Here is a 20,123-nt window from a genome sequence, read left to right on the forward strand (position 1 = left end):
CTAGTAATCTAAGACATGTATAAGGCACCGCCAACTGGCTCTATCCCTGGTCAGGTCATTAGAGAGGTGGAGTTCGTGTAGGTCACTTTTAATCTGTTCCTCCCATGTTCTCCTTGATCTTTCTCGACTTCTCTTGCCCTCTACTATGATGCATTCGATCCTTCTTACTGGGCCGTCATGGGTCATTCTCTGCACATGCCCAAACCATCTCAACCTGTTCTCCCGCATCTTAACAGAAAGAGATGCAACTCCTAACTTCTCCCTAAACTCCTGGTTTCTTATCTTGTCCATTATAGTTTTATCACATATCCACCTCAGCATATGAATTTCTCTTACTTCCATTCTCTATTCAAAAATCTTTTTTACGGGTCAACATTTTATCTCGTACAATAAAGCCGACCTAATTACAACGCGATAAAATTTAAATTTTTTGTATACATTCTTAGAAATTGATATTAGATTATAATTCATCTTGGGGTTTTCATAAATTTAAATTTTTTAAATTTAATTTAATCATATATAATTAGATATTAATAATTTTTAAAAATATATGCTTATAAGTTGTAATAGCGTATTTATCTATTTTTTTTAATTTGCCACATTAGTCTCACGTATAAAACCATAATGTGGTAATTCTATAGCACAAATAAATAATATCTTATACTATTATAATGATACTTGGAGGAGTAGTAAGTACTATATCTAATCTTCTAAATAAAAATTATTAAAACAAAATACCATTAATATCATTACTTTTAAAAATGGAAAAATTATCCTGAATAATACGAATTTTCACTGATTTTCCAACAATGGTACGAACTTTCAATTAACCATGAATAATACGAACTTTGATATATGTTTCCCGCTGGCATAACTGACCGGTTGTTTACCTGGAGAAACGGTAAATACCCATTTCTTCATCAGTTTAATTCATCAGTTTAATGGGTAATATAGACAGATTTTTTCAGCAGCCTCATCTTCCTCATTTCCTAACTTTGTTCTTCCAATGTAATTACTTCTTCCAACATCTAAATTTTTTTTTCCATTTTCATTTTATTCTTTAAAGTAATTTGATATTTAATATGTATTCTCCTTCGTCATCATCTCAATCTAGAACATCAATTGCAAAAGGAATTGCTAACTTTTTTCAACGGTTTAAGTTAAACGCTTTGATAAATGGCATGCTTTTTCAACACAGCCGATTCATAATCGGGCTTATTCTATGTTTGAAACGGGATGCTCCATATTTAGTCATCTTGTTGTTCCGATTCACTTTTTTTTCTCTTGAATCCGCGTAGGTTTACTTTGGGAAAACAAGAAAGATGGTTTGCACTCTACGGCCACCAGCTGATTTGGCGACGATGAGACTACCCGATAGCTGATTCGTATGTCTGAAATCTGAATGATGAGATTTGTGATTTCGATGTTTCACCAACATCTATTCGGACATTTAGTCATTTGTATCCAAGAAATCAGGGGAATTGTAAGCATTTTCACTTTTAGATACTTGTAAAATGCCTGCCTTCTAATTTTGGAGATCCTTGTTTATTTGTTCATGGGTTTAATTAAGGTTCATGGGTGCATCTATCTCTATTGGATGCAATTTAAAATGTCGAGCTAAGTCCTTGAATGAATTAAATATGAGAGTATGTAACATCCGAAACAATTCGGATCGCTCTGGAACTAAGTTCGTCGTTGGTTATTTGAGAGGCTATTGTTTGAAGATGCATTTTGAAGAAACAGAAACCCATTTTGAAGATGATTGAAGAACCAGTGCTGCGTGAGGGAGAAGGTCCTGCACTCCTGATCTGTTTCCTTATCTTATTTTTATCAGCAAAAAATTTTTTTTTTAAAAGAATTAGGAAGTTTACCGGTAACAGGTAAATTGGTATGCCAGCGGGAAAAAAATATATTAAAGTTCGTATTATTCATGGTTAATTGAAAGTTCGTATTATTATTGAAAAATCAGTGAAAATTCATATTATTCAAGGCAATTTAAAAATTGCATGTGTTACATTCTTAATGGGAATTTTCCTTTAACGTTCATGTCAGCATTGCGACAATAAATGCAATCTGTATTGATAATGATTGATTTTTTATTAGAAATCACGTGTTTTAAATGTTTAGAAAATCTTTTTAATTTTTAAAATTAAATTTTATTTGATGTATTGAATATTTTGAGATACTTGAAATATAATACTCCCTCCGAACCAATTTAGATGTCTCATTTGCTTGGGCACGGTTATTAAGGATGGTGTGGGGTCTATTAAAAAGAATAAGTAGTAAAGGGTAAGTAGTGAAGGGTGAGTAGTGAAGGGTAGTTGGGTAAGTAAGGTATATGGGGGTATATTCGTAATTACTTGTGTGAACTAAGGATAATAGAAATGGGAAAACTAAAAAGACTTTGCCAAATAAGAAAATGGGACAACTAAATTGGTTCGGAGTATTATTTTATTTAGAATTTGTTTTTGTTAATTAGTTATATAATACTATTAGTTACTAAAATGTAGTGCTTAATTTTAATATATTTTTTTTAATCTAAATTTAGGTTATGACTATCTTTGTCATGTATATTTTTATGGGAAAATTTTAACATTTTCATTTGAACTTTTTATACAATATTTTTTAGATACTTTTATACAATATTTTTTTAGATACTTTTATAATATTTTTATGGAAAAACTGATATTTATAATTCAACCTATTATCTATTCGCTGTGAATAATTCCACCTTCGAATTATTTTTTAATAATTCAACCTTTACACTTAGTTTGCTGTCAGCATACTAATATTAATAGCAGTTAGTCTCTTGAGAGACCGTCTCTTTGAAAAACGTATTTCAAGCCCAGCCCATTAAAAGATTAATGCCTACTTACCGTATTCTAAGACAAAAATTTGGACGAGACCGTCGTAAGTTAAGACGAAGTGTAGGCCAGCCCATTTCATGTGCGTAACAACATTTCAATTTTTGGGGCAGTTATCAATTTTGACTTTAAAGGTATCAATTTTGAAAATTGATACCTTTAATGTCATAATTAATACCTTTAAGATCAAAATTGAAAAATGCCCAGAAAATGAAGAAAATTTCCAGGTTGTTACACACGCGAATTGGCTCGGCCCAAATTGACAGTCTCATTATGAGGTCGTCTCGTCCAAGACCAGCTGGGATTCTTAATGCCTACTTACATTATCCTTAATGCGTACTTTCAATAACTTAAATGTTTACTTACATCATTCTTAATGCATACTTACAATATTTTAAAAAATATATAATGGGCTGATTCAATTAGAGATGTGTCTCAAAGAGACTTTTTCTCACAAGAATTTGTGTACTAATAGGGTGTGTTGATAGTAAAGTAAGGGCAAATGTTGAATTATTATAAAATAAAATGTTATGATGTCAGCAAACTAAGTATAAAGATTGAATTATTAAAAAATAATCCAAAGGTAGGATTAATTATAATGGATGAGTGAAAGGTTGGATTACTAATTATTTCCTATTTTTTTTTTAAGTTTATTATTAATAGTTGTAACACTTTATATAATATAATGTAACATTTATTTTAATAACAAAAATAGTTTTTTTTTTATTAACAAATTCATAATTTTTATATTATATACTCTATATATTAACTGCTCCCTCTATTCTTTAATGTTTTTTCCGTTTACATTATTAGATTTGTTTTAATATATACTTTTTATTTTACATTTTAACATTTATTTAGAGTTATATTGAAGCATAAATTTAATTTAAAAACTATGAAAAATTAAAAGGAGAGAGTATTTATTCTTAATCCAAAATAAACGAAGAAGTTAGTGTTTCCACCATCTAGTCTAATACTTGGGGTTGGGGAAACTCCTATTTTTTTTTTAATCGTAAAATCTTTACACTAATTCTTTATTTAATATAAAAGGTAAGAGATCAGAGAACACAAATCCAAATTTTTCGGGCTCACATGTTGAAAAATCAATTATATATATATATTTTTTGTCGTTACTATTTTTTTATGAGTAATACTTCTATAAATAGGACCCAAGCTCCAAACACTTAACTACTCAAGCACCCACCTTTTCTTCCCAACATTCAATACTATATTCGACCTTCTACAACCATACAAAACCCCGTACCACATTCAGCTTTCTCTACTTCTCTATCCTTTTCATTTCTCCATAAAACAATTCATAATGGAACTGGGTTTTTCAGAAATCACTCTATCTTTCCTCAAAAATTTAATCTTTTTGAGGGAATCCTCTGTTTTTTTACATTTAATTTTAAATTTAGGCCTAATTTATTCATGGGTAAGCAAATTTTTCTTAAGAATAGACAATAAAGACTCTAAAGATCAAACCTTTTGGCATTATAAACCATTTCTCTTTTGTTCTCTAGGTGTTTCTTCATATAATCTTGTATTTTTATGCTTAAATTGCTTTTACTGGTATAGACATGGTTGGACAGATGAAAAAATTGCTACCCTTTTGGATTTAGCATTGAGAGTGCTTGGTTGGTTGCTATTTTCTATCTATTTGCATACAAGAAACCATCATTATGGGTTAAAACTTCCTCTTTTGTTAAGAATATGGTTGGGTTTTTACCTTGCTTTCTCTTGTTTTAGTCTTGCTATGGACATTGTTTCATTACGGGGAAGCAAAAATTTTCCAATTCAAGTTTTGATATCTGATATTGTGTATGTCATATCAGGAATTATTCTTTGTTGTGTTGGGATTTTTGGGAAATTTACTATGGAAGATGTTCATCTTCAAGAACCCTTTTTGAGTGGTAATAGTAATGGTAGAATTAACTTAAGTAAAAATGAAGGGAGTGAAACAATTAGTCCTTATTTGAGTGCTGGTTTGCTTAGTAACTTAACTTTTACTTGGGTAGGCTCTTTAATTTCCAAAGGGTATAAGAAAACTTTGGATCTTGAGGATGTTCCTTCACTATCAGGTAAAGATGATGTTAGTGAATCCTATATGATTTTTAGGGATTGTATAGATTCTTTTAGGGATTGTAGTGATAAGAAAGTGACAACTATGCAATTAGTGAAATCTTTGATTCTTACAACTAGGGTTGATATCCTATTGACTGCTATCCTTTGTTTAACTTATACATTAGCATCCTATGTGGGTCCCTTTCTCATTGATTCCTTTGTTCAATACCTTAATGGGAAAAGGGTATTCAAAAACCAAGGCTATTTACTAGTTTCGACCTTTTTCATTGCTAAGTTAGTGGAATGTTTATCTCAAAGGCATTGGTTCTTTAGGCTTCAAGTAGTTGGGATTAGGGCAAAATCTGTGCTTATAGAGAGCATATATAACAAGGCATTAACACTCTCGTGTCGATCGAAACAAGGTCATACAAGTGGGGAGATGATCAACTTCATGTCAGTTGATGCAGAGAGAGTATGTGATTTTAGTTGGTATATGCATGATCTATGGATGGTTGTATTGCAAATTGTATTGGCTTTGATTATCTTGTATAGAAGTCTTGGCCTCGCATCGATTGCTACTTTTGTTGCAACCGTGATTATAATGTTGGCCAATTATCCTTTATCAACTTTTCTTGAGAACTATCAAGATAAGTTGATGGAATCAAAGGATAAGAGGATGAAGGCTACATCTGAGATATTGAAAAACATGAGAATTCTAAAGCTTCAAGCTTGGGAGATGAAATTCTTGTCCAAGATTGTGGGGTTAAGAGAAACTGAAAATGGTTGGTTAAAGAAGTTTCTTTACACTAATGCCATTACAACTTTTGTTTTTTGGGGTGCCCCAACATTTGTGTCTGTTATTACTTTTGGGACTTGTATGATTTTAGGTATCCCTTTAGAATCAGGAAAGATTTTAGCTGCACTAGCAACATTTAGGATTCTTCAAGAACCCATTTACAATCTGCCTGATACCATATCTATGATCATTCAAACAAAAGTTTCCCTTGATAGAATTGCATCTTTTCTTTGCCTTGATGACTTAGAACTTGACAATGTAGAGAGATTACCTAGGGAGGCTTCTGGGGTTGCAATTGAGATAAACAAAGGGAATTTTAGTTGGGACCCATCAGCCTTGTGCCCTACATTGAAGGACATCAACCTTAGAGTTAAACATGGTATGAGGGTGGCAGTTTGTGGGACAGTTGGTTCTGGCAAGTCGACCTTACTGTCTTGCATTTTGGGTGAGGTTCCGAAGCTCTCTGGAGTGTTAAGACTCGGTGGATCGAAGGCTTATGTTCCGCAATCGCCTTGGATTCAGAGTGGTAAGATAGTTGATAATATCTTGTTTGGTGGGGAAATGGATAGTAAAAGGTATGACAGGGTACTCGAGGCGTGTTCCTTGAAGAAGGATCTCGAAATCTTGGCATTCGGAGATCAGACGATTATTGGTGAGAGAGGCATAAATTTGAGTGGTGGTCAGAAGCAAAGGATACAAATCGCGCGTGCTTTGTACCAAGATGCTGATATTTATCTGTTTGATGATCCTTTTAGTGCTGTTGATGCTCACACAGGAAGTCATCTTTTCAAGGTATAACCTTTTTCCCTTATCTGTAGTTTGTATTTGCAATGTAACATGATTCATTAGCTCATTCGCCTTTTGAATTCGTGATTTGCTTTAAAGGAGCCCTAAATAGCCCTGAATAGCCCAAAATTGAGCATAATTTGCTAGACATGGTTCATCTTATGACATGGTTCAGGATCTTTAAGATTAGATTTTCTGAAATCAAATTGTTAGCTGATCTGTGTACTTGCATATGGATTGATGTCCCTGCAGGAATGTCTGCTCGGCGTTTTAGAATCCAAGACTGTTGTATATGTCACACACCAAGTTGAATTCTTACCAGCTGCTGATTTAATCTTGGTGAGAAAACTTTGAATTCTACTTCTTTATCCTTTACATACAATTCAGTGTTAGAGTATACGACATATCCTGAGGCCTCCACCATTAGCTTAAGTTTTTGGTTGAGTGAGTTCCTTGACATGGTATCAGAAGCTTGCTTGACAAGAAGTCACAGGTTCGATTCTCAACCACCCCTCATTTAAAGTGAAATATTTAGCGCCAAGTATGAGGAGGGTCTGTGATGTATCCACACTTCTAGCCTAAAGGGCTCTCGTATGAGGGGGCGTGTTAGAGTATATAACATATCCCAAAGCCTTAACCATCAACTTAAACTTCTGGTTGAATTGGTTCCTTGACATTCTAATCCTAAACAATTTCTGTTTACTCTTTTAACATTTGTGTCATTGCAGCTCATGAAAAATGGGAGGATATTGCAAGCAGGAAAATACAATGATATTCTTGCATCAGGAACAGATTTCATGGAACTTGTTGGAGCGCACGAAGAAGCATTATCGGCACTTGAGACAATCGACCCTAGAGAGAAAGCGACGACTATTGACGACTGTGATAAAAAATCCCTAGAAATAGAAACGGGTATTGGTAACGTAGGAAAAGAAGAGGATACAACGGGGCCTAAGGGACAACTCGTTCAAGAAGAAGAACGAGAGAAAGGTAGAGTTGGACTCTCGGTGTATTGGAAATACATCACAACAGCATATGGGGGAGCTTTGGTACCCTTCATATTGCTAGCTCAAATAATTTTCCAGACTCTTCAAATACTAAGCAACTATTGGATGGCTTGGGCAACTCCTGTCTCCGCTGATGCTAAACCTTTAGTCGATGGAAAAACATTGATTCTTGTCTATGTTGGTTTGGCCGTTGGAAGTTCCTTTTGTATCCTTGCAAGGGCGACTCTTCTTATGACTGCTGCATACAAGACGGCTACTTCACTTTTTAGTAAGATGCACTCTTGCATTTTCCGCGCTCCAATGTTATTTTTTGACGCTACTCCAAGTGGGAGGATCTTAAATCGGGTACATACACTTATATTGTAGAACAAGTACTATACATTGTCGTATGAAATATGTTGCTGATGTATTTTGTTCATGATTCAGGCATCTACAGATCAGAGTGCTGTGGATATGATCATTCCGAGTCAAGTTGGTGCATTTGTGTTTTCATTGATACAACTTCTGGGTATTATAGTAGTTATGTCACAAGTTGCGTGGCAGGTTTTCGTGATTTTCATCCCCGTTACTGCAATTTCTCTGTGGTATCAGGTAAATTGAACGAGATTTGGAATTGTCCTTTAACTTTCAATATTGGATTTCCTTTGGTTGTGCTACAGCTTAGTGTCAAGGAACCAACTCAACCAAAAGCTTAAGCTGATGGTTGAGGCCCTAAGATATGTTATATACTCATGATACAAAGTAAAGAACAGTAATTTGGGTTTTAATCAATGCTCTCTTATTTCTGTATATGAAACTTGATACAAAGATGAGCTTATCGTTACGGGCTGGTTGTTGGTGTTTAACTGTTGAATCAGTTGCAACAACTGACTTATCGTTACGGGCTGTTCGGGTATAATGGCGGTTTGGAATCGTCTGCCATTTTTTCTGGTCAGGTAAGAGATATTTTGGTACGTGATGAAGCCGCTTGAACAATTTCTACTTAAGAAACGTTCTGGCTCTGATACTATGATACAAAGTAAAGAACAATAATTTGGGTTTTAATCTATGTTCTCTTATTTCTGTAAATGAAACTTGATACAAAGATGAGCTTATATACAATGAACACTATTGCTAGGGTTCCCTTGATTACTGGGATTGCAATATACTTTCCTAAATTACAAATATTCTGAAAATAATATGTACTGATTTTATTCTAGTTTCCTTATTCTAACAACTCTAACACGCCTACTCATACGAAAGCCCTTTGAGTTAGAAGTGTGGATGCAACATATGCTTTTCTTATACCTGGCTTGAAATATTCCTCTTTGAAATGAAGGGTGGATGAGATTCGAACCCGTGACCTTCTGTCACGTAGGCTTCTGATACCATGTCAAGGAACCAACTCAACCAAAAGTTTAAACTGATGGTTGAAGCCCCAGGATATTTTATATACTCTAACACTTAGTATTAAAATTGTAGTTTACCATCTAGCAATGGCTTTCAATTTACGAAATGTTTCTTCGGATTTCTTCTCTAACTTAGCCGTTAAGCTAGTTGTATAAGACATATACACTTGTTGGCTCTAGTTGTTTATTAGAGAAAAATATGCATAAAAAAGCTAAAAGCGAATAAAAAAAACTAATAATGGTAACTTTTCGGTTTTGAGTTTTAAAGTCAATTACCAAACACTGTTCATAGTTGTTTAAGCAAAAAGTTAAAAGCTAAGAGCCAACGAAAAACCTATTTGGCAAACAAGCCTGTTCATTGGCAAACTGGTTTGCTAACATGACAAGTCGTTTCTTGTTTCCTCAAAATTCGGCAGCAATTTTACATACCCTCAGCACGAGAACTTTGTCGATTGGTTGGGACGACCAAAGCTCCAGTAATACAACATTTTTCCGAGACCATATCAGGAGCGACAACTATAAGGAGCTTTGATCAAGAATCTAGATTTTGTGAAACAAGCGTAAAGCTAGTAAACGAATATTCAAGACCAAAGTTCTACAATGCTGCTGCAATGGAATGGCTGTGCATTCGCTTGGACTTGCTATCTTCAATTACATTTGCCACCTCATTAATGTTTTTGATATCCATTCCCGTTGGATTGATCGATCCTGGTATTTTAGCTTCGTTTTCTTGTTATCTTAAAACTCCGATCATCACTAATCTGACTCGTGATCCTGATATATGATTCTTTTGTTCTATTCAGGAATTGCTGGCTTATCTGTTACATATGGTCTTAATCTGAATATGCTACAAGGTTGGCTCATATGGAATTTATGTAATATGGAGAATAAAATCATCTCCGTTGAGAGAATCTTTCAGTATACATCTATTCCGAGTGAACCTCCATTAGTTATCAAAGAAAGTGAACCAGAACCGTCTTGGCCATCTCAAGGAGAAGTCCACATTCAAAATCTTCAGGTGATCTTTTTTCTTCAGGATTTTACATTCATATTGCTCGAGTCGAGAGTCGAGGGACTCTTTGGCCGCGCTCTCCTTTATGGGTATGAGTTGCCGCCTTCCTTCCCTCCCCAGACCCTGCTCATAGTTGCTCATAGTTTTTCTAGGGTCGGAATACACTGGCTAATGATGATGATATGATAATTGCTAGTGTTCATAAAATACTTGAGGCATAGAATATAGTCAAAACGTGCGTTCTTTAACCATTATGGTGGAACATCTGCAGATTCGATATGCTCCTCATATGCCTCTTGTGTTGCGAGGTATTACGTGCACTTTCCAAGGAGGGAAGAAAACCGGCATAGTAGGGAGGACCGGAAGTGGTAAATCCACCCTAATACAGGCACTTTTTCGCATTATTGAACCTGCTGCAGGGCAGATAATGTTAGATGGTATCAACATTTCTTCCATTGGACTGCATGATTTACGGTCTAGATTAAGTATAATCCCGCAAGATCCCACCATGTTTGAAGGAACTGTCCGAAGCAACTTAGATCCTCTTGAAGAATACTCTGATGAACAAATTTGGGAGGTAAATCTTACTTCTTGTATGTAAATGGATGATGTTCATATCTCCTATGTTTTGAATTTTCTCCTAGCTAATGCATATTATGATATTTTAGGCCCTCGATAAATGCCAACTCGGAGATGAAGTTAGAAAGAAAAACGGGAAGCTTGATTCAATAGGTTTGTCCCTTCGCAATCTTGTTTATGTGAAGATGTTTGCTGCTATCAATCGAAACAACCTGTTTGTTTTCTCTAATAAGTGTAAAGTTGCTGTAATGAACTGTAACCAAAATCAGATTAATAATGGAGCAATTCGAGTTTGCCCAGACTCCTTTGTGTATTCCTGTTATTCAAATATTCCAAAAGCTATTTAAACAATACATAGCCTAAGCCCAATAACAAAAACTAAATATAACAACTATCGTAACTAATAAAATCGAAAAACTAACTAATAGTAAAATGTCAATAATGCCCTTGGACCCTTTGACCCAATTCATAACAGTTGCGTACATCTGTTCCCTCTGAATCATTTGATGTCATTTGGTTAAAGGAGTGAAATTGATGTTGACTTCCGATCTTTCATGTCAATATTTCAGTTACGGAAAATGGAGAAAATTGGAGCATGGGACAACGACAACTCGTTTGTCTAGGTCGAGTGCTTCTCAAGAAAAGCAAAGTATTGGTTCTTGATGAAGCAACTGCATCAGTCGACACTGCAACAGATAATCTAATTCAACAAACGCTAAAAGAATACTTCTCAGATTCAACCGTGATTATCATTGCACATCGGATAACCTCTGTTATCGATAGTGATATGGTGTTACTCTTAAGCCACGGACTTGTTGAGGAATGTGATTCTCCTGTAAGGTTGCTCGAGAACAAGTCCTCGTCGTTTGCTAAACTTGTCGCAGAGTATACAACACGGTCTATATCAAATGTGGAGCCAACAACTAGAAATCACAACAAAACTCGTACGATAATTTATTAACCTTTAATGTGAAAAAAAGGTAATGGCGAAAAATACGAGTACAAAATAAGATTTCTGAAATTCAGTTAAGTGATGTTATCAATTTTGTAATAACAAGAGAAAAAACTATGATTATGTAAATGTTAGCAAAAAATAAGTTGAATAAAACGTTCATTTCTAAGCTTTTTCCTTAATCCTTGTGTTGAATAAGTTACTTTTTTCTTTTGGAGTCATCAACTTTTAATTTTTTTGATGTTGATATCATAACAATGACCATAAATATTGGCATTTGGCAATATGACTATGTCTATGTGACATTTAGAATTCCATAACAGGAAAATGCATCAAATTGGACCCAATGTTGATCAATGATTTGTAAAACTAATTCTCATGAAATTTGCATAACTTTTCTTTTTTAGTATGTTCAATTAAATTTGATTTGTTTTAATTTTTGATCATCTTTCACATTATTTTTTGTGGTCACTAGGATTTTATTTAATAGACATTTTTCAATAAGATTAAAAGGTAAATTTTACAGGATTACAATTCGTTTGTAGTATATTTTTATAATATCAAATGTTTAGTTGTGTAAAAAGATATTTAGAAGTAGTGAAAAAAAGGTTGTACTTATCAGTGGTTCAACTTACAATAAGACTACAGCTACAGGTGTTCATTTGAGTCATTAGATTGATTTCGAGTCAAGTGTTTTAAGTCGGTTTGAAATCGGGTTTTGTGTCCATATTGTTTTTTACATAATTGTAGATCTTTTTTAAAATCGGGTCAAATCAGATTCGATTACATAATCGGATAAATTTCGAATTATTAGATATCTTTTGGACTTGGACACCTCTAGGCTCTAGCTAAGACTCACTTTCCAACGTCTCTCATTCTCATAGTATATCCTGAATCCTGATTGGTTGGTTGACCCCAACTTAAGTGGAAAATATTGTCCTTGCTTTATGAGTTAAGGGAGAGAAGAAAAGAAGACAAGCACCTCCACCATGCATGCTAAGAAAGAAATTGTAATGAATCTTCAATGAAATTGCAATATAAGTATACTCTTACTCTTTCGTATTGAAATATCTTAGAAGTGATTTTTTTTTTTCCATGAATTAAAATTAGAAAATAGTCAAAACGGTCAAATTTGATTTACGATCTGATTTGATTGATTTTTTTTTTCTTCGATTTTTTCATGCTCGGGTCATTGTTGGTTATTGGTTAAAGTTTTGGGTTATAACATACTAATTTTCGTTTGCATTTCGGATTTAGAATCGGATAAAAGTCAATCACAAATTGCTGTATTCTTTTTTATTTTTCCTAATAGTCTCATTTACTTTTTCACATTTGCTGAGACAATATATTAATTCTTCTAATTGTGTATAACTAAAAATTATGAAAAATTGAAATTAATAACCCTTGTATTTAGCGAATGAAGCAAGATCTCACTTGAATATATTTTAAGTTATAGATAAAAAATAAAATACAAATTAAGAATAATAAGTAAATAATAATCTAAAAGTAAATGTGAATATTAAGAAGAATAAAAGAGAGTATGAAACAATATGACTGAAAGACGCGTCTTATATATAATTAAATAATTTATCAGATATTATGAAAATATAAACTCTTTATTTAATGTTATTTCTCTTTTAAAGTTGCCTCAAAATCAATGGTTTAGGTAGGGCCGAAGGGGTGAATAATGCATGACTCCATTTGAAGATAATTCAAGCACGCCATCGACTTTCATGCAGCCTTACTTTACTATTCTACGTATGACAGTGATAACTGATTAGAGATAGTGAATTAGTGATACTCATAACATAGTATTTGTCCATTGCTCGATAAATTTTTGTCCAAATTTAATTTCATTGTCTCATTGTCATAATCACTATAAAATTTCAAATTTCCTACTTTTTTTAAGCATTCCAACCTCTAAAATCACTCAGAATTCTCTTGTTGAATGCTTTCCTCAAAATTAAACCTGGGTATCATGAAAATTCCCAATTCTTACCTTCCTCTAAAACACCCAGATTTTAGTTTCCTCCAAAACCCTACTTTTTTACAAGAATTATCAGTTTTTACACACTTACTCTTTTTATTTGGTCTCATCATTTCATGGGTATGCAAAGTAAGGAGAGTTGATAGCAATAATCACCCAAAAGAAAGAAACTTTTGGTATTATAATTCTGTTCTGCTCTCTTCTTTTTCCCTTTCTTTGTATACTTTTGTAATATTTTGCTTGAATTATTTCTATTGGTATAAAAATGATTGGTCATATGAAAATATAATCACCCTTTTGGATTTAGCACTCAAAGTACTTGTTTGGGTGTTGGTGTTTCTTTACTTGTACACACAGTTTAACCCCTTTAGTAATGTGAAATTCCCAATTCTATTGAGGGTTTGGTGGGGGTTTTACCTTGTTGTTTCCTTTTATATACTTGTGATTGACATAATCCAATGTAGTAAAAAGCATTGCTTGTCAATTCATGCTTTAGTATCAGATTTTGTGTATGTAATATCAGGAATTTTCTTTTGTTGTGTTGGGTTTTTTGGGAAATTTATTAGAGATGATGCTAATTTGCAAGAACCCTTATTGAATAACAATGGTAGTGTTGATTCAAGTAAAATTGGAGATTGCCCTTACTCTAATGCTAGCTTGTTTAGTATACTTACTTTCTCTTGGGTGGGGAATTTGATCTCCAAAGGTTATAAGAATCCTTTAGATCTTGAGGATATTCCTCAGCTTTCAGGTAAGGATGACATTAAGCAATCGAATGTAATATTTCGAAAATTTTTGGATTCGGCTAAAGAGGGTGGTAGAAATAAGAAGGTGACAACATTGCAGCTTACAAAATCCTTGATCTTTACAATATGGGAGGATATCCTTTCATCAGGTTTCCTTTGTCTTGTTTATACATTTGCATCTTATGCTGGTCCATACCTTATTGATAGTTTTGTCCAATACCTTAATGGAAGAAGGGGATTTAAGAATGAAGGAATTCTTTTAGTTTCTGCTTTTTTCAGTGCAAAGCTTGTGGAGAGCTTTGCACAAAGGCATTACTTCTTTAGGCTTCGAGCAGCTGGGGTAAGAACACGGGCTGTTTTAATGGAGAGTATTTATGATAAGTCATTGACGCTTTCTTGTCAATCGAAGAAAGGGAAATCTAGTGGTGAGATGATTAATATTATGTCGGTTGATGCAGAACGAATTGGTAGTTTTAGTTGGTATATTCATGATCCATGGGTGGTAATTGTGCAAGTTACATTAGCTTTGATACTGTTGTATAAAAGCCTTGGACTTGCATCGATTGCTGCACTTGTGTCGACTATGGTAGTCATGCTCGCCAATTATCCTTTGTCGACTATGATTAAGAATTATCAACAGAAGCTAATGAAATCTAGGGATAGAAGAATGAAGTCAACTTCGGAAATTTTGAAAAACATGAGGATTTTAAAGCTTCAAGCTTGGGAGATGAAGTTCTTGTCCAAGATTGTCGAGCTAAGAAATGACGAGAATGGATGGTTGAAAAGGTTTCTCTACACAATCGCTGTAACGACATTCCTTTTCTGGGGTGCACCTATGTTTATATCTGTTGTTACTTTCGGGACTTGTATGATTTTGGGTATTCCTCTTGAATCAGGGAAAATTTTGACAGCACTTGCAACTTTTAGGATTCTTCAAGTACCCATTAACAATCTTCCTGATACAATATCAAATACGATTCAGATTAAAGTTTCTCTTGATAGAGTTGCCTCATTTCTTAGCCTTCATGAATTGGAGCATGATTCTATAGAGACACTTCCTAACACTTCTGATGTTGCTATTGAGATAAACAAAGGGGATTTTAGCTGGGATTCATCATCCTCGAGCCTTACATTGAAGGACGTCAATCTTAGAGTTCAACATGGTATGCGCGTAGCAGTTTGTGGCACAGTTGGTTCTGGCAAGTCAAGCTTACTATCTTGCATTTTAGGTGAAGTACCAAAAATCTCAGGAAGTTTAAGATTGAACGGATCCAAGGCTTATGTCCCACAATCACCTTGGATTCAGAGTGCCACGATTGTAGACAATATTTTGTTTGGGAAAGAAATGGATCATGAAAGGTATGACAGAGTCCTAGAAGCATGTTCCTTGAAGAAGGATCTCGAAATCTTGTCTTTCGGAGACCAAACACTTATTGGTGAGAGGGGTATCAATTTAAGTGGAGGTCAAAAGCAAAGGATACAAATTGCCCGCGCTTTGTACCATGATGCTGATATTTATTTGTTTGATGATCCGTTTAGTGCTGTCGATGCTCACACCGGTAGTCATCTCTTTAAGGTATAAGCCTTTTCAGTCGATATCATGGTATTCGGTGTTGTCAAATTAAACAGTTGCAATTGGACTAGTGTCACATGATTCACTTGTCGCCTCACGAATTCCGAATTGAAAAAAGCAAATTATGGTCGATTTTAGGCTATTTTTCAACCATTTTGAGCAAATTACGAATTCAAAAGGCGAATTAACAAGCGAATTATGTTTCATTGAATTGAATTGTAGAAATGAGTGGTTTAATTTTGTTTATTCAACTTGTAGGAATGTTTGCTTGGCCTTTTAGATACCAAAACTGTGATATATGTCACACACCAAGTGGAGTTCTTACCTGCTGCTGATCTGATCTTGGTAAAAATTTAATTAAACTTGAAATAGTTTTTTTTTTTTTTTTTTTTTTTTTTGTCAAAAATTATGTCTTAGTGTAATTACTCAAATACATATTTCTCTTGAAGGTCCTAAAAAATGGGAGAATTATCCAAGCAGGAAAATACAATGATATCCTTGCTTCAGGAACAGATTTCATGGAACTGGTGGGAGCACACGAAAAATCGTTGTCTACAATTGATTCAATTGAGCATAAAGTATTAAGTACAATGGTCGATAAGGAACATAACGCTAAAAACAACATAAAACTCGAAAGCAGTGTTTCTCGGGATACAAAAACTAATAATACATTAGTGCCTAAAGAACAACTTGTGCAAGAAGAAGAGAGGGAGAAAGGTCGAGTTGGTTTTTCGGTTTATTGGAATTTCCTCACAAAAGCATATGGAGGGGCTTTAATCCCATTAATATTGATTTCTCAAATTGTCTTTCAATCTCTTCAGATCTCAAGTAATTATTGGCTAGCATGGGCAACTCCAGTCTCTTCTGATGAAAAGCCTTTGGTCGATCAGAAAACTTTGATGCTTGTTTATGTCGCTTTGGCCATTGGAAGTTCCATTTGTATCCTAGCAAGGGAAAGTCTGGTTACAACTGTTGCATATAAGACAGCAACTTCATTTTTCAGTGATATGCACACAAGCATTTTTCGCGCTCCTATGTCATTTTTCGATGCTACCCCAAGTGGACGAATCTTAAACCGGGTATACTTGCACTTTCCATACTTGTTTTTTCGCTAGAAAAAATCCTTATTGACAGGCTTGTTTGCAGCTGACACTGTCCATTTTTCTATTTTAACTGGCAATCTGAGCTGATGCAAATATTCATCATTTTCCTGCTGATAACAGCATATTGGACTTAAGTTCAGTTCATATATCTATCAAGGAGCCAATTCTGTCAAAAGCTTAGGCCGATGGTTGTAGCTTATGATATGTTATATATTTTATCATGCCTCCCCCAACACGATCATTAAAACTGATATATTGGTTCCTACAGCCGATACCAATCTTTTGGGATCAAGTCTTTGACATTGTTGTTGTTGTTACCCCTTCTCACAAGAGCCCTTTGACACCGACCTTTCTGTCACGTTGGCTTTTGATACCATCTTAAGAAACTTACTCAACTAAAAGCTTTGATGGCTGTAACTCTAGGAGAACTGTAGAATTTACAATGACATGAATTAATATTTTGCATTATGTTCAGGCTTCTACTGATCAACGTGCAATAGATATAGCCATTCCACAACAAATTGGGAATTTCGCGTTCTTATTGATACGACTCCTGGGTATCTTTGTGGTTATTTCACTAGTTGCTTGGCAGGTTATCTTAATCTTCATCCCAGTATTTGTAATCTCTCTTTGGTACCAGGTAAATCTATTGATCTTACCAAGAGTTTATGATCTGCATTCTCATGTTAGACCATTAATCCATGTTTTGACTCTTTTTTCTCCCTTTTTTGTAGAAATTTTATCTACCCTCAGGTCGAGAACTTAGTCGATTGGTTGGAGTGACTAAAGCACCAGTTATACAACATTTTTCGGAGACTATGTCCGGAGCAACAACTATTAGGAGCTTCAATCAACAATCAAGATTTGTCGAAACAAATATGAATCTTGTAAACAAATATTCAAGGCCAAAGTTTTATTTTGCTGCTGGAATACTATGGCTTTGTATGCGCTTGGACCTGTTGTGTTCTATTACATTTGCCGCGTCTTTGGTCTGTTTGATCTCGATTCCTGTGGGACTAATTGATCCTGGTATGTACGAAGTTTTACTTAACATACTAATGTGTGCCCTCTTTTCTTTGATTGAGCTAAGCGTCTCACCGGCCGCAACCTCCTTATCTCATTTGATCAGGGTATGGTCAGCTGTCATCCAACCCTCCCGACCCAAATTATAGCTTCTATGAGCGGATTCTAGTGATGACCCTCTTTTTTCGTTTGTGAATCTGGTATTTTTTTCACTTTCAGGAATTGCTGGTTTGGCTGTTACATATGGGCTTAATTTGAACAAGTTACTAAGTAATGTAATATTCAATATGGGTAACATGGAGAATCAAATCATCTCAGTTGAGAGGATCCAACAGTACACTTCTATACCGAGCGAACCTCTGCTTGTTATAGAAGAAAATCGGCCAGACTCTTCTTGGCCATCTCATGGAGAAGTTCGTGTTCAAGATCTCAAGGTAAATTTTGTATGTGGTTTTTGGACTCCCTCACAACATTCATCATGCTAGTGCCATTTAGTGAATCGGATGACAACATCCTTACCCTTATAAAAACAAAGATGTTGAATCCGATTAATCCTTTTGGCAAACATCATCTGCAACTTTACCATAATCTCTTATAATTCAAAACTAAAGAAACGTAGTATTCAAGTAAAACTTCATTCATTTTACCCATATCCTCTAGTCTATAGTTATGTTACTCGTACTCTTCATTTTGCTTCACGTACCGTGTTCGATCCTTGATGCTCAGACATTAGTAAGGCACTTACACACTTCATTTTAGGCGTAAAATTGAATATTTAGACGTATCCGGCACTTGGATACGTACCAGTATCTGACATCAGTACCCGAGTCCAATTAGCATAGGATTCTCCAGCCTACCCCAGTACCCCTGAATCCGAAAGAGAAAAAAGGAAACACATTTATCTTCTCTACTTGAGAATTCATCTTTCACAAATGCAGGTTCGTTATGCTCCCCACTTACCCATTGTGTTGCATGGTATATCATGCACTTTCCAAGGAGGGAAGAAGACTGGCATTGTAGGGAGGACAGGAAGTGGTAAATCAACTCTTATTCAAGCACTTTTCCGAATTGTTGAACCTGAATCTGGGAAGATAGTCTTAGATGGTATCGAAATTTCCTCGATTGGACTACATGATTTACGATCTAGATTAAGTATAATCCCTCAAGATCCCACCATGTTCGAAGGATCCATTCGAACCAACTTGGATCCCCTTGAAGAGTATACTGATGAACAGATTTGGGAGGTAAACACTTACAATACACTTGACACTAGATGTCTTTCCTTTAATTTCCCTAAGTTATAGTACGCTTTATGATGTTTTAGGTCCTTGATAAGTGTCAACTAAGTGAAGAAGTTCGAAACAGAGAAGGAAAGCTCGATTCCATAGGTTTGTTCCTTCATATACTTGACATTTGTGAACTCGTTTATGTTCTATGTCGATCCTACATACGAATGTTCATGTTAAACTTACAGTTACTGAAAACGGAGAGAATTGGAGTATGGGTCAGAGGCAACTCGTATGTCTAGGACGCGTCTTGCTTAAGAAAAGCAAAGTGTTGGTTCTTGACGAAGCGACTGCATCAGTCGACACTGCAACCGATAATGTGATTCAGCAAACACTGAGGAAACATTTCTCGGATTCGACTGTAATTATCGTTGCACACCGTATAAATTCTGTTATTGATAGTGATATGGTGGTGCTTTTGAGTCAAGGACTTGTTCAAGAATGTGATCTTCCTTCGAGGTTGCTCGAAAACAAGTCATCGTCGTTTGCTAAACTTGTGGCGGAGTATACAACACGGTCTAGCTCGAATAACACATAGTGAAAAATATATACAAGAGTACACTGCTTGACCAAAGGGTCATCATCATCAATTTAATATCTCATCTGTAAACATGGTCTAGGGCTTGATCAAAGGGTCCAATACGTTATTTATAAATAAATAAGTTTTTTTTTTAATGATAAACCTATTCTATCACTATTGAGGCACTAATTTGCAACTTGTAAAGGAAAAGTTTGCCTTGCACAACTGCGTTTCCTTTAGTGTTTTACCGAGAAAGTGATTCATGAAATCATGGGTACAAATTGATATTTTATTGTGAAGTTGCAGATGATGTTTGCTAATTGCTACCAAGGGTTAATTTGAAACAACTTTGATATCATTAGCGAAAAATATTGCCTGCTTGTGACTCCTCAAACTGTGACTTATTGAAAGTCATTTAATAACATTGAGATAATAAA

The 20,123-nt window shown here is 34.8% G+C and overlaps 3 protein-coding genes across 3 annotated transcripts; 2 read left to right on the forward strand and 1 right to left on the reverse strand.

The window, feature by feature from the left end:
- LOC130818199 (uncharacterized) lies at window positions 1–342 on the reverse strand. Its single transcript, XM_057684312.1, has one exon. It carries the CDS (start codon window positions 340–342, stop codon window positions 1–3), a length of 342 nt encoding a protein of 113 aa, XP_057540295.1.
- Window positions 343–4,058: 3,716 nt separating this feature from the next.
- LOC130818986 (ABC transporter C family member 3-like) lies at window positions 4,059–11,630 on the forward strand. The gene is made up of 9 exons (XM_057685287.1): window positions 4,059–6,516; window positions 6,763–6,849; window positions 7,239–7,862; window positions 7,944–8,108; window positions 9,322–9,616; window positions 9,709–9,923; window positions 10,189–10,494; window positions 10,586–10,649; window positions 11,066–11,630. Exons 1-9 carry the CDS (start codon window positions 4,186–4,188, stop codon window positions 11,455–11,457), a joined length of 4,479 nt encoding a protein of 1,492 aa, XP_057541270.1. The 5' UTR covers window positions 4,059–4,185; the 3' UTR covers window positions 11,458–11,630.
- A 1,609-nt stretch (window positions 11,631–13,239) lies between these two features.
- LOC130818999 (ABC transporter C family member 3-like) lies at window positions 13,240–19,848 on the forward strand. The gene is made up of 9 exons (XM_057685290.1): window positions 13,240–15,757; window positions 16,013–16,099; window positions 16,204–16,833; window positions 17,333–17,497; window positions 17,592–17,886; window positions 18,100–18,314; window positions 18,819–19,124; window positions 19,205–19,268; window positions 19,355–19,848. Exons 1-9 carry the CDS (start codon window positions 13,397–13,399, stop codon window positions 19,702–19,704), a joined length of 4,473 nt encoding a protein of 1,490 aa, XP_057541273.1. The 5' UTR covers window positions 13,240–13,396; the 3' UTR covers window positions 19,705–19,848.
- The last annotated feature ends 275 nt before the right edge of the window (window positions 19,849–20,123 follow it).

The sequence above is a fragment of the Amaranthus tricolor genome, chromosome 1, assembly GCF_026212465.1.
Source record: "Amaranthus tricolor cultivar Red isolate AtriRed21 chromosome 1, ASM2621246v1, whole genome shotgun sequence".
NCBI classification, from domain to species: domain Eukaryota; kingdom Viridiplantae; phylum Streptophyta; class Magnoliopsida; order Caryophyllales; family Amaranthaceae; genus Amaranthus; species Amaranthus tricolor.

What these genes read in the sequence shown, in the direction of transcription:
- LOC130818199 (XM_057684312.1), bottom strand. Translation starts at nt 342, where the DNA reads ATGGAAGTAAGAGAAATTCATATGCTGAGGTGGATATGTGATAAAACT.
- LOC130818986 (XM_057685287.1), top strand. Translation starts at nt 4,186, where the DNA reads ATGGAACTGGGTTTTTCAGAAATCACTCTATCTTTCCTCAAAAATTTA. An exon ending in GTGGGAGGATCTTAAATCGG is followed by an intron (nt 7,863 to 7,943) that starts GTACATACACTT and finishes TTCATGATTCAG; the next exon opens with GCATCTACAGATCAGAGTGC. An exon ending in CTGATGAACAAATTTGGGAG is followed by an intron (nt 10,495 to 10,585) that starts GTAAATCTTACT and finishes ATGATATTTTAG; the next exon opens with GCCCTCGATAAATGCCAACT.
- LOC130818999 (XM_057685290.1), top strand. Translation starts at nt 13,397, where the DNA reads ATGCTTTCCTCAAAATTAAACCTGGGTATCATGAAAATTCCCAATTCT. An exon ending in GTGGACGAATCTTAAACCGG is followed by an intron (nt 16,834 to 17,332) that starts GTATACTTGCAC and finishes CATTATGTTCAG; the next exon opens with GCTTCTACTGATCAACGTGC. An exon ending in TGTGGGACTAATTGATCCTG is followed by an intron (nt 17,887 to 18,099) that starts GTATGTACGAAG and finishes TTTCACTTTCAG; the next exon opens with GAATTGCTGGTTTGGCTGTT.